Source organism: Lepisosteus oculatus, chromosome 24 (genome assembly GCF_040954835.1).
Source record: "Lepisosteus oculatus isolate fLepOcu1 chromosome 24, fLepOcu1.hap2, whole genome shotgun sequence".
Lineage (NCBI taxonomy): Eukaryota > Metazoa > Chordata > Actinopteri > Semionotiformes > Lepisosteidae > Lepisosteus > Lepisosteus oculatus.
The window spans coordinates 13,243,200-13,257,123 of record NC_090719.1 but is presented as its reverse complement, the minus strand read 5'-3'; the positions used below and the strand labels follow the sequence as shown (position 1 = coordinate 13,257,123).

The 13,924-nt window shown below is 39.1% G+C and overlaps 1 protein-coding gene across 2 annotated transcripts in view; it reads left to right on the top strand.

Moving 5' to 3' along the window:
- The window catches only part of LOC102689638 (olfactomedin-like protein 2A), a 104,598-nt gene that overhangs the window by 39,119 nt on the left and 51,555 nt on the right, over positions 1–13,924 (top strand). Inside the window, exons 6-8 of one of the 2 annotated variants that reach the window (XR_011183435.1) lie at positions 776–1,033; positions 1,456–1,641; positions 3,436–6,557. Coding sequence is in view for 1 of the 2 variants with exons in the window: in XM_015367132.2 (XP_015222618.1) it covers positions 776–1,033; positions 1,456–1,641; positions 3,436–4,040 (1,049 nt within the window). In the remaining variant the exon portion in view is untranslated. Of the gene's footprint in view, positions 1–775; positions 1,034–1,455; positions 1,642–3,435; positions 6,882–13,924 lie in introns of those variants that run through there. The other variant, XM_015367132.2, reaches the window with a different exon arrangement.

The following is a 13,924-nucleotide window of genomic DNA, read 5'->3' as shown; positions in this document are numbered from 1 at the left end:
AAGAACACAGGAAGTTACAATGCTTAAGCCTGCTGTTTTCCTGACATTGTCTCCTGTTATATATTTCAAATCGCCTGGAAAAATCCCAGTGGAGTGTGGAATGTCGAATATAAACAGCCGGAAGCAGGGCTGAACACTCTCTATTACAGGAGAAAGAGGCGTCTAAATGAAAGCTGGGACACTTTAATAACTTCATTAATAAGGGCATTTCCATTGCTGGCTCGCAAGTAAAGCCGCTTTCTTTCTGTGATTCTCACACTGTCATTCAGGAACTTTTGAAGATCCTTAAAGTAAAACTACAGAATATACGGTGTATATCAAAGGCCTACACAGCCTTACTGAAATTTCAGCTTTTCTTGAAAAATCAAGACAAAATCATGTCAGACCTTTTTTCACCTTTCATAAGATCGGGTAACCAACAATATTTAAGTGAAAAACAAATGGATCATTTTTAGAAAAATCATGAAAAATTAAAACGAAAAAACTTTCAATGCTTCGGTTGCATCAGTGCGCACACCCTTTATAAAGGGAGTTGTACCTCTGTTCAGATTTAACCCATCATATACTTCTGTCACCACAGCAAGATCAACATGATGGCATTAGTTCTAATGTTACTTTGCACTTTTGATTCAGTCTTGCTGTTAATTGCATGAGAGTGTTTTTGAAATCAGGGAATGTGCACTCTGGGATAGCTCAGGGCTCTTTTAGCACACCTAGAAATTAAATGGCGCCAAATATGTAGCGATGTGTGTTCTGTGGTTGTTACTTTCCATAGAAAACACAGTGAGAGCTCACGGCCATTTTGATGCGAAGGAGGTGGTGACGGAGGAGAGGCCGCAGAGCTCTGAAGAAGGGAGGGCGGTCGCCGTAGAAACGCCAGCAGCCACCACCACTGTACCCACAACCCCCAGCACCACCACGACCACCACGGTGTCCACGACGACCACGGCCAAGCCAGAGAAACCCGCGCCCACCATTTTACTGGTGTTGGACAACTCAGACAACAGCAGTCGTTATCTGCAGAACCGAGCAGGTACGCCACAATCACTACTAGCATCTACTGGTGCTGCTGTCAGTTGACCACTCCAATGTAAAAAAATATATACGTATAATAATTTTCTAATGTTAAAAACATAAAAACATTCATTTTTACGTCTTCTATGGCTTGTTAAATTGGAATCCATGAACGTTTTCCATAGTGTTTCACAGTGTTTTTTTTAGTTTTTTAGTTTCCTAATTAGGAAGTAAAACGAGCAGTAAAAAACTGGGAAGAAAAGTGCTTAACGGATATGACGCAGATTTATTTTAAAAGGGGAAGATGGTCAAGGGGATGTTTCTTATTGTCACAGAAAAGGCCCACAACTGGAGAACCTCTCCTCATCATACCCAAGAAGACACCTCTTGACTGCATCCGTGTAATGTATGTGCAATGTTCCTTTGTTGTGCTTCCGCTAGCAAAAGATGTGGACTGTGAGGGGACCATATCCTCTATTGAGATGCCGGAGAAACATCACAGCTACGGGCGAAACGAAGGAGCGTGGATGAAGGACCCAGTGGCCAAAGATTCAAAGATCTACGTCACCAATTATTACTATGGCAACAATCTGGTGGAGTTCAGGAACCTGGACAATTTCAAACAAGGTAGGCCGGATTTGACAATAAATTATTTTGAACTTGGCGAAAGGAGTTGTGGTTGTTTCACATACAGTATCCTTGTTATTAAATCCGCATAAATGCTGTTCTCAGAAATCTTTTATCATTTCAAAACACAAGACTGAAGGTGCAGTATCATTACATTAAAGTGAGGTTGTCTGAATTACTATTTGTACCGTGTGGTTGTCCAAAACAGAAAGTGATCAAACTTAGCCGATTTTAAAACTCGAGTTTTGAACTGACCTCTGTATTGTATGTGGATGTTTGGGAATGCTTTCTCTTATCTGAGTTATGTACCTTATGCTAATATGTTCACACTTTTCTGGCATCTGTCCACAATAGATGGAAAACACTTTTAAAAAAATAGTGAAAAACAAAATGGTGCCAAAGAAGTATTCCTTGGAACAATACTTTTGTATTACAAATTAAAAGGTCCTGTTTTCTATGGGAGGATGGAGTAGGATTTGTTTTCAGATACGTCAATGATGTACCAGCTGTCGCATTACACAGCAGATCACTGACTGTTATTTTCTTTACTGACAGTATTTGTAATTTTGCAACTCATAATAATACTGACATTACATTGTACGTAAGGAGCATTATGTTTGAAGTACAGTGCCACTAAAAGAGACAAACCTAGATGTTCTCTGGTCTGTCTTGCATTACCCTCTGTGAATGCCAGTGCCAAAGTGACACTAAACAGATATATTATATTTATAATTAGTCCCTTTATAGGTTATTGAAATGGGGGTGTTGTTTTTTGTACTTCAAATGCTTTTACAGTTGTTCTCTAAGCTAGCAGAAACAAAGCCATTCACTTCAACCAGATTATATTTAGTATTATTTGATTTTTTTTCATTAGAAAATATACATGTTTTCTTGTTTTTTTTTCTCAGAAGAATCCTTCCGCAGGTCATTTAGGATTTCCTTTTCCAATTCGGATTGTCTAGATCAGGGTTTCCTCAGGATCAGATTCCAGCAAGCTTTGCTGAAGTAATCAAAGCACCAGACCAGCAGAGGATGTTACGAAGGCTTTAACGGAGACTGCAATGCCGTTTTTAAATTTTGGTGTTAGAAAGAATCGGCATTGATGAGTGCATTTCAAAACACACTGAAAGAAAAATGTACATGTAAGATGTAAAACCTTCAATCTGCATCACAAAGTAGATTAAATTTCCAGGTATGCGCAATGCCATATTCACAATGAGGCAACCAAACTTCCAGTGACATGAACCAACCATATTACATTGTAAACAAACAGGCTTGTGAATACATCTCTTTTAATCCTATAGAAATATTACTCTTGACTTCAAGACGGTTTTGCTGACAAATACGACTTAGTTGTTCACTCTGCATGCAAGTCCCGCTGGAACATTTCTGTGGTGAAATGTCTGCTGCACAACCTGTACTTATTCGCTCGTAAGATTGCGTCACATGAGTCATGACAGGGACTAGTGAGCAGGAAGGGCCACTTCACGTCTCAGTTCTCACAAACTCTTTCTCTCACCCTCTGAGAGACAAGGTGTTTGCAACAACATGGCGACTTTCACAAAGTTCAGGATTCTGTGCTTTCATTCGGAATTTGCCAAATTTTTCCTATACTGTCGCTTCATTTCTTTTGTTACCGAGATTTAATAGCAGGCCTGAGAAACCGAGACAGCAGTTCCCCTCTAATTGGGACAGTATAACCTTCCTGTAGGGTTTCAAGTTGCTACCGCCTTGCCATAGTGAATGAGGGGAAAGGAAAACGATAAGCTGTTGTTTTGGGGTTTTTTTTCAAAGGGCGCTGGAGCAACCTGTACAAGCTGCCGTACAACTGGATCGGCACCGGCCATGTGGTCTACAACGGCGCCTTCTACTACAACCGGGCCTTCACCAAGAACATCATCAAGTACGACCTGAAGATGCGGTACGTGGCGGCCTGGACCCTGCTTCACGACGTGGTCTACGAGGACACCACCCCCTGGAAGTGGAGGGGCCACTCGGACATCGACTTCGCCGTGGACGAGAGCGGCCTGTGGGTGATCTACCCGGCCGTCGACTACGACTACTCCCAGCAGGAGGTCATCGTCATCAGCAAGCTGGATCCCGGCGACCTCTCGGTCAAGAAGGAGACCACCTGGAAGACGGGCCTGAAGCGCAACTCCTACGGCAACTGCTTCATCATCTGTGGGGTGCTGTACGCCGTGGACGTCTACAATCAGAGGGAAGGGGAGGTCTCCTATGCCTACGACACTCACACCAACACAGAGGCCATTCCGAGGCTGCCTTTCACCAACGAGTACGCCTTCACCACTCAGATTGACTACAACCCCAAAGAGAAGGTCCTGTACGCCTGGGACAATGGCCATCAGCTCACATACAACGTCAACTTCGTGGTCCAGTAATGCCGGGGTCCTTGGGTCAACATCTCCATCCTTTCGTCAAGCACTTTGTTACTTTTGTTCTTCATTTCTGTGAGATTCTTCTTGGTTGTGTTCGGTCATTAGTGTGGTGTCTTCCATTCCAGTCAAGTGGTATGCAAAAGAGTGCAACGAAGAGCCGGCACTGATTTTCTTCATAAATGAGAGAGGTTCACAAAAATTGAAGCAGCGACACTTAGGAAAGACATCAGTGCCTTCCCAAAGATTGTGTGTGGCTGTTTTTTGTTATTATTTGTTTTTTTATTAACGTGTTACAAAGGGACAGAAGATGTGCCAGGCAATGGTTATTGGACATTGATTTCTAAAGGCAGAAAAGAACAATTCCCCTTAATGTTCTTTTTAAGAATATGGAGTCAGGTTTATCACGTCTTATATTAGAACACCGTTTTGTGTTTCCGTTATTGAGAGAAACAGCCTTCTGAGGTATAAATAAGCATCCTGAACTACCAAATGTTTTTATTTTTATTTAAGGACTATGAAATATCAGTCATATAAATTGTATGTCATTGCATTCTAGTTTTCTTGACTTTAACAGGTATACACAGTTTTTGTACAAAATACACTATATATTTATACTTTGTCAGCTAATGACTATCAGCATCATACTGTAGCTAATAAAGAGAGGGCTGTAGTCTCTAGAAACTAGGCAAAATGGCAGCATGATGACATTGTATTTTAAGACTGCATTTTTAAAGAATTACTTAAGACATGATGCAATCTTTCAGAGACAACATACTGTACAAACACAAAAAGGTTACAAAGGAGAGGGAATCAGCCCATCTAACCCATTTGGTATTTAAGAGTTAACTGATCCACTGTTCTCATCCAGCCAGTTTCTGAAAGAAACCAGGGTATTATGTAATAGTAACACAGAGAAATAAAGCAGCATTAGGTGTTAGCAAGTAGGAGTTTCAGGCTAATTAAGGTGAAAGTTTCAAATCCAAAGGGATTTTTTAAAAACTTTAACAAATGAATATGCTGAAAACATTTTCATTTGGCAACATTTATGAAATTACAACATACATACTGTACTGTATTACAGTATTGCAATATCCATAAATATAACACATTTGCTTTCCTATATCCATGTTGAAATGTTTCAATTCATTTAGCAACACTTGATGGTTTCCGTGTTTACGCAGGGGCTGTTTAATTAAGCCCCTGCTTAATTAAGACATAAGCAAAGCTGTTGTTTTATTGTTTTATGTAAAATGTTAAAGTATATTGTGACCAAAAGTGTTTACTATTACATAAAAAACATACACACTCTATGTGAAACTCCTCAATCAAGAATAGTTAACTTCTGCAGGACTAACAAAAAAAATCAAGAACACAAACAAAGAAAGAATGCTTTCATTTCCCATTACTTTTCCACGTAAGTGGATTTAAATCACAGGTTATTTACTTCTGACGTTGTTTCTGTTGGGGTTTTTTTTTGTCAATAGAACATAGAACATTTTTTTCTATGTGGTAAAAAAAAAGTTCGAAAAGAGCAGGGGTACGATGTGAGAACTGATTTTTTAATCAGACACAGATTCTTGTAGTAAAACATTTCGTAAAGTTGTTTTGAATCTGATGTTTGTGTGTGCAGCAGAACTCCATGCCCTCTGTGTGCCAGCAATAATGTTCCAGTTCCAAAGAAAAGTTTGTAATCAGTCGGGGTTTCTAAAATTCATCTGAATAAGCAAGAATGGAGCCAGTTGTTACAGGGGGCTTATTAATTTAGTGCTCCTGATATTTATAAAAAAATAAATATGTAATGAGCTATGTGATAGCTTGTTATCATGGTTTAAGAAGGTCAGATTATGTGGTGGCAGGCATCCTATCGTACTATAATTCCTTTCAGAAATATGAGCTCTTTATTAGCTTGCCTACAGTAACAACTTGCCACCAGCTCTCTTCTGTTTACTTAAAAAAACAGTGGCTTTATTTATTAAGTTTGCCTTTCCTTTACTTGCGTAGCATGGTCTAACCTCATCATTTCCTGGATGACTTCATCCTTTCACCGTTCTTAAGGTTTCACTGTTGTCACATCCGCCAAAACACATAGTTTGATCAACTATCAATCCGAAAATCAAGTGCTTGGAAATTACCTGGATCTTCATCAAACAACACTGAGGGCTATGCTAAGGTGGGCTTTATAATATTGCATTCACAAGAGCATCTCAGGTGATAGAAAATGGTGTTTACAGGCTTCCAAGACTGCAGTCAGTTCTGCACAAACATACTGTACAATATTTCTGATTGCTTTATACTGCTCACTGAAATCTTGGCAGGAACGTTTGAAGTCAAGAAGATTTTATCTCTCTTTTAATGTTCTAAGTTCAGGTTTAAATAGAACTTGCAAATTGATCAGAGCAACTCTGCATAAAGACATTTTTGAGAGGATGTTTGTCTGCTCAGATAGCATTTTTTAATGTTTATAACATTAAAATTTAAATGCAACCCACTCAGTTAAAGTGAAAACAGTCTTTTAGCCTAGTTAAAACACTGTGTGTACATCTAGAAAACTCATTTAATTGTTTATAATCTGGTGTATTTCCTTTTCGTGTATTCTTTATCTGGATTAAAATGTCTACAGCTGACTACCCTGAGAATTAATACTTTAAATGGATGTTAATAGTTTCTTGAGTTAAGAATGAATAAAAAGAGAGACTAAAATATGAACTTACTGTTGTCATTGAGATCAACTGCTTTTCCAACAGTGTATTGCTGCTCTGTTACTCGTATAACAACATGACATTCATTCATAACCCTCTGGGTTTAAACTTGTTTGATCGATTAAATGTAAATGTGATTTATCAAGCCTGGACTCGTGTGCAATTGCTGTAGAATTTGTCTTTCCAAAAGAGAATCTGTGTGTGTCAGAGAAGGACAGGAGACTGGAGATCAGGCTCAGAAATGTCATGGGTTTAGTAATGTAATGAAAGATTTACAACAGAAACAGCAACATACCCATTTGATTCAGCTACGTCTGCACAGGTAATTGTTTAATGCCCTCTAAAATCCTAACTGATTGTTTGCCCAACTAGTGAGAACAGGGCAGTTGCCTAGATTTTCATGTCTTCAATCGACCAGTCAAGCATCTGTAAAGAGCCAGAACTCTAGCTGTATCAGCCTATTGCAATTGAGGTAACTTTTATGCAGTCCTGTTGACAAAAAACACCACCAACACCACCAATAATAATAATAATTCCTTACACTTCTATAGCGCTTTTCTGGACACTCCACTCAAGCGCTTCATAGGGAATGGGGACTCCCCTCCACCACCAGACATTTGGCCAGGACACCTAGTCTTTTTGAGAACACCCTCCAATTTTTTAATGACCACAGATAAATCGGGACTTCAATTTCAATTTGAACTAAACCCTTTCGAGATGATTTGTCTGGACCTGAAGCAGGATGTCCATGCAAGGAAGCTCTCAGATGCCTCAAAGCAGAAGAGTGCTGTAAGGAGGAATGGACTGAAATCCCTCAAACCAGATATGAGGCACTGATCAACGGCTCCAGGAAACATTTAGTTGCAGTTATTGCTAGTCGGGGGGACCATCAGTTACTGAATCAAAAGGTTTCATACTTTGTCACACAAAGATATTGAATGTTGCATCATTTGAGGATAAGTGAATGTGGAAAGACTATCATGTATGTGTTGTTTGTTTACTAGGGCTTAAGATCTTGTGACATTTTAGATTTCAAATATACGAAATATGTGAAAAGCCTAAGGGGTTCACAAACATTTTCTTGGCCCCGGACACATTCGTAAAGGTGAATTTTCTGGATTTCGTTTTGAAGCATGAGCGAACAATTTGCCACATTTGTAATGGGGGCAATACAAAAAGACATTGGGTAACGGTGAACAAGCTGTTGAGTCAATGAAACTAGAACGTGGGTGGCCACTAAGAAAAATCCAGCAGTTGGTTTTCATCAGCAAACTAGAAGAACAAATCCAGTAGTATCTGGCGATTTGCTGGATATCAAGCTATGCACAGTATTGACTAATCCTTTGATATTCTGCATGTAATACAGGTCAAAGAGTGATGCCCCTGCTTCATTTCAGGCCTATGGAACAGCTGTGGAGAGCTGTCCCATGGAAGGAGGGTCATTCTGTTATACTCAGGTCTTGCTACTTTGCCCTGAACTTTTTTGGTGAGTACTTTGTGAGAAAACACACAAACAAACCCAAAGAAAAATCCTTCAAACTGGTGCCAGTGACCTGGTCAAAGATCTAAGTAGATAAAACTAAATGATACTGTCTGCACAGCAAAGCTGTTAGCAGTACAGGAGATGCACTTCATCTATGGGTTCTGACCTTGTTATTTGATTTCACAGGGAGTTAGGGAGTTTTATTTGTACTCTCCGCCAAAACTGATGAAAGAGCATATAAACCCCACCTCATAATCTTCATGATAAGCTTGAGCTCTACTGTAAAGCAGCTGTTGTGTAGGCTTGTAAATAAGAGCGCGATAATTCACTTAAAATCTCCACCCAGCTTCGGCTCTGCGCTTTCCCTGTTTCCCCCATGTCAGAGCTGTTTTTGTTTAGCTGGGAATCTAATAATCTAAACTGAGGCACAGTGACCCTGAACCTGGCTTGTAAATACCAAGGGCAGTTTTCTTTGTTTAATTTACAGCTTTGAAGAGATTCAAGGGAATGCAACACTACTTCCTTTTTACTTCTCAGACTGGAAGGAGAATTGTGTGTTCTGTCTACCTCTCAAGGTTTCAGTGATTTACCTTAGAGTCTCTGGCTCGCTTAGTCCTAGTTTCTTTTCCCTTTCCAAGGTGTGTGAAAAGTGGGGTTATTTACCGTAAACTACGGGCTATTCATATTCCAGAGCCAATTCTTCAATTGATACATATTAATATACCAGTATATACAGTATTTGTTTTAAGAAGATCAAGCGTGTCTTCAGCAGCACTCAGGATGCTCAGCCCTGTCTCAGCATTTTAAAAGGCTTCACATATCTGGAGACCTTTCCACAGAGGCATACCTGTACGTGAAGGTAATGTCTGAACCGCATGGGTGATCACATTCATTCCTTTGCTTTTGTTTTCAGCTATTTAAAAAATCTGTTCATGATTTTGAAATGCGTTCAAGCTCACTTGAGTTGTCTCACTTGAGTTCTCCCTTGTCTGCGGCTTTGTCCTCGATCATGACCACCCCCTTACCAGGGATGACAACCTAGAGTTGCTCTCACTTGGAAGTGGAGCTCTGTCTCAGGCAGAAGACATACAGGCTGGAATCACAGGATCTTAGTGGCCATCGATCAACGCCATCCTTTCAGACACCTGCTGCATGTCTCTTTTAAATTATGGCTAAATTGCAGTATATCTTTGCCTTCTCGGACTTGCTCTGCTTTCCCATCCATCATGAATAAAATATCTTCTGTCTGTAGCTTGGGGTTATCAGATCCCTGAGGATTGGAAAATGTGGCCAGGCAGTTCGCATGCCCTCAGTGTTGCCCCTTGGGCAAGCTTAGAATAGATTTTTGAATCAAAGTAAAGCATATCTTTGTTTATAGCTAATGCTGTGCTTTTTCTTAGCACTCATGAGCATTTAGAAGCCAAAATCAGCTGTTCTTGCACAATTGTGCATAAAACCTCCAGGTGCCTTTGGAAAAGTTCTGTCTCCTACTGGGATAACAACCTCAGCCTGTGGCCACTGCCTTAAATCACTTAGGAGGTGCACTACTGCACTCAGCCATCTCTATGTGATGGGCCACATTTTGAGATCTACAGAAACTTTTTTCTTTCCTGTTTGAGTGCTACCATAGAGATTATTTCAAAATGTTATGTCTTTATTCCCAGGTGAGTTTAATCATATTACAATATCATTATCCATTATTATTTATGGCACTAGGGGAATTGTTTTCTCCAACTATACTGGAGTGGTCAGTGACTCATACGTTCTCATTTTAATTCAAACCTGTCACCAACAAAAGGAAATACAGGGGTGGTTGACACGATCCATATCTTTCCAGAGTGAGGGTTACTCAGCTGGATTAGAAACACAGCCACCTGCCCTGACACACCCAGGCTGTGAATAGCTGTGCTTTCTCAGCCATATTAAAAAGAGAGGGGAGGACCATTCATGGGCTTCCTTGTAAAAAGGGTAATTACTCAATTCAAACCCACAGAATGAGCCCACTGGGAATAAGTCATTACTTTTGCACGGGAAAATCAATTGTAACATAAATGAGGGGTGGAGTGTTTCATGTGTTCTTAATCAGCTATACTCCAATAGTGCTGGCTCTACAATGTTCCATCAAAACTCCTACACTATTCTATATAAACACCAAGCTCACAGGCGCATTATACTGCATTTTCCATCTATCAGAGGCCAATTCCCACATTAAATCAATGGGAAACATCTTTTTCCTTTGGAGATTCGTAACATGATCTGCAGTTTAATGGATATATTAGTGTACAGTATATGGCAGAATAAATGTTTATTGAACCACACAGGTGGTTAAAACATACAGTATATGGTGATTAACAATGTGTGCTTTACATGCACTGTCATGTGGTGCTCAGAAAATAATACTGGCAGGCTGTAAATGAAGGAACCTTATAAATGTAGTCATGATAAGCCATGAAGTATTGCTTCATCCGTGGGTTTGGGTTTTACATCTAAATGCATTCATGGCTTCTTCAAAGATTAATCATCAGTAACCTCTCAAGAAGCGTGTTTATAAGTGTACGTGCCTCTTGTATATTGCCGATGAAGGCAAGAGCAGATCTGGCTAATATTTCAGGTCAAATAACCTCAAGAGCCAAGAGTGAAATAGATAACTATCAAATGGCATTTCCTTTTTAAAACAAATTATCGAGACAAGCCTTGGTATTTAAGTGATCATGATAGTCAAATCAAGAATTGAGGAGTCAATTATTCATAATATTCTGGATGGATGAAAAACAGGGACTGGAATTGCTCAGATGCCCTGTCAAGCGCATGGTTATCACTTTGGAAAGTGAGCACAAGTTCATGAAACCATTGAGGTGGCAAATGCACTAACACAACTAGTTTGTCTTCTCATTCTTGCACCTAATCAGTCTCAGGATAGTAACTTTTAGATCATGATGACAGGTAATACTTCCTTGTGTACTCTAAAAATCGATTTTAATCAGCTTTTTCACTAGCACTGAGCCCTTTTCATGATGTATAACATCTTTATTTTTGCTTTGGATTGGGTCTTTGTCTAGGCTTCTGTATGGGGTGTTAATTAGAGTTTCTGGAGTTGTTTCACAGTCAGTCTAAAACAAGTCACTGACATGACTCTGACAATTATCTGTTGATGTGAAAGGAACTACAACAGAGACATCATATATTGGTCATTTTCACTTTTAATTATTTCTCCAAGAGGGTTCATTGTGTTAAATGGGTGCAGGCAATTTTACTCAGTAAGCCAATTTAAAACAGGCCTGTTCCACCCTCATAAAGTTGCAGGTGTGGTGACCGGTTAACACATGTCAGGAGGCCAGACCTGGCTGAGAAGCAGGGATGTTAAAAATCAGCTCAGGGACTAGATTGTAAGAGCTGGACAAAGAGAGAGGAAAGGAAGAAACTGTTCTAAAAATGGCCCCTGACGTGTGATATAAAGGAACCCTATTAGTTCTCCTGTTTCTTTCCAAAAGCATTGCATTAGATCCTACTTTCCGTTTCATTGGGCACAAATCACTGTCAAGAGGAATGAATAAACCTAATAAACATGAAACTAAGGGAAATGGCTTCATAAAAATGGAGTAGAAGGTTTTAAACATGTTGCTCATGGAACCATCCTATAGGGAAATAGCAAAGGCAGGGTTTTTTCCTGAAAGCATTAAACGATTTAACATTTAACAACTTGAAAACAAAAAAAATGTAGTTTTAACTGCTGCTACCAGTAAGAAAATGTTTTCTTACTTCCTCTGTAAATTTAAAATTAACATTTGACTTTTTGGACCTCCGAAGAGATGATGCACTGTCCTTATGGATAAAGACAGAAATTTATTTTCAACAAAAGTATGCATTTTTCTATAAAAGGAGAAAACTGTACTTTTATGTGACTTTAAACAGTGAGGGCCAGTATTTGTCCTAAGTATCATATTGAAACAGAAGACTGAAGACATTCCTCTCTCATTAGGAATTGCGTGTGACAGTTGACAAATAGCCCACATTTTCACATGCTCCTTGTTTCTTCTTTGGATTTATAGTGCATTTGAACATTTGAGTGCATTTGAGTTTAAGAAACAAAATTTCTGCTAGGACCAAATAACCTGTTCTATTTCTAAATTATTCTTATGTTACTATTGGCTAAGAAATGTGCAGTATGACACTCATAAATGTAGTACTAATGCATTCTAATTAAGTCCTTTACATTAAAATGATAGCTTCGCGCCCGTTAGTTCTGTATGCATTTGCTAAGACAGGATTGTTGGCAAAGAACGTAGGGGAAGGTTGATTCAAGTTCCTCTGCCCTTTTAGAGACAAATATGCTTGAGGACAGAGTTTACTTGCATCATTTCCAGCCTATTCAGTCTCTATCATCAGTAATTCACTTAAAACCCTGAACCACGCTGTGTTTTGTTTTCTATGCTGTATTCCAGACCACAAAGTCAATGGGGTTTTGTGCATACACCCTTTAAAATATCAAACACGCTCTTTGTTTCCTGGTGACAATGATGAAGGGTCCACAGCATGTTTCTGCAATATCTCATTTTGATGGAGTCCAACAATGGAGCTAGATTTATTATTATGTACAGTGTGCCATACATCAGCTTTAATGTTTTAAAAGTCCCCAGGGATCTTTAAGATATAATGCTAATGCGTGTTGTCAAGAAATCCATCAATGTTTTTAATGAGACATGTTTTAAGGGCAATACTGAGTGCATTGTTAATCACAAGGTTCGCTACACAGTCTGGAAAGGTGTTCTCGGAGTATCAGGAATGATTGTGTTTAAAACGCGCGGACCAGGAGCTCAGTGTAGCTTTTTCCAGCATTAACCCCAACATTAAACATTTCTGTTCACTGAAACGGCATCACACCAGTCCAAAAATAAATGATGTTTTTTTATTTCGTTGAAAGCTGAAAATATTTGGGTAGTGCAAACTTTCAAATAATTGGCATAGCAATCAGAAGATATAAAACACTAGAGTTCTAGTTCAATTGCAGACCCTGAAGAGCTGGCAAAACACCGTTTTTGGGATGTGAAGAAGTTAAGATAAACTGCTAAATAGAGGATAACTTTGCAACTGGCTTTCAGGTAATTTCATTGTACTTTGCGGGTGAGTATGGTTGTAGATAATAGAAATGTCTTCTTGCATAGCCTCACGAAACTAGAACACTTCTTCCATATATCTAGCCTCAGACTTTGGTCTTTGCTATTCATTTTGTAAGGTTATACAATAAATTACAATCAAAAAGTCCCAAAACTCAGTTTTGTCCAAGAGACTAATACTATAAATATAACCACAAACTTTGTGAGAGAGCAAAACCAAATTGCCAAACAAGCAAAGCGTTCAGTTGTCGTGTAACATTGGCTTACCAGTAATATTTACTTGTAAGACTAAACTTTTACAACAAAATACAATTGTACTTCGCAAAACCTAACTCAGAATACGTGCTTTATCTCTGACCTCTGTTTGGATGAACAACAATACATTCATCAAAGTTATTGCAAGGATCATTTCAATGTTTCATATTTAAGGCCTCCAGCTAAACTGTAGCTAATATTCTAAATCCAAAGGAAACACAAGGTTGAATTTGTTTAGGTCTTTAATGGGTGCTCCATGAAATTGAACATAGAAAAATAATTACAGACTCCTTATGCTGACAGTTGAGTAGGAAAACATGAGAAAAGGAGGATTTT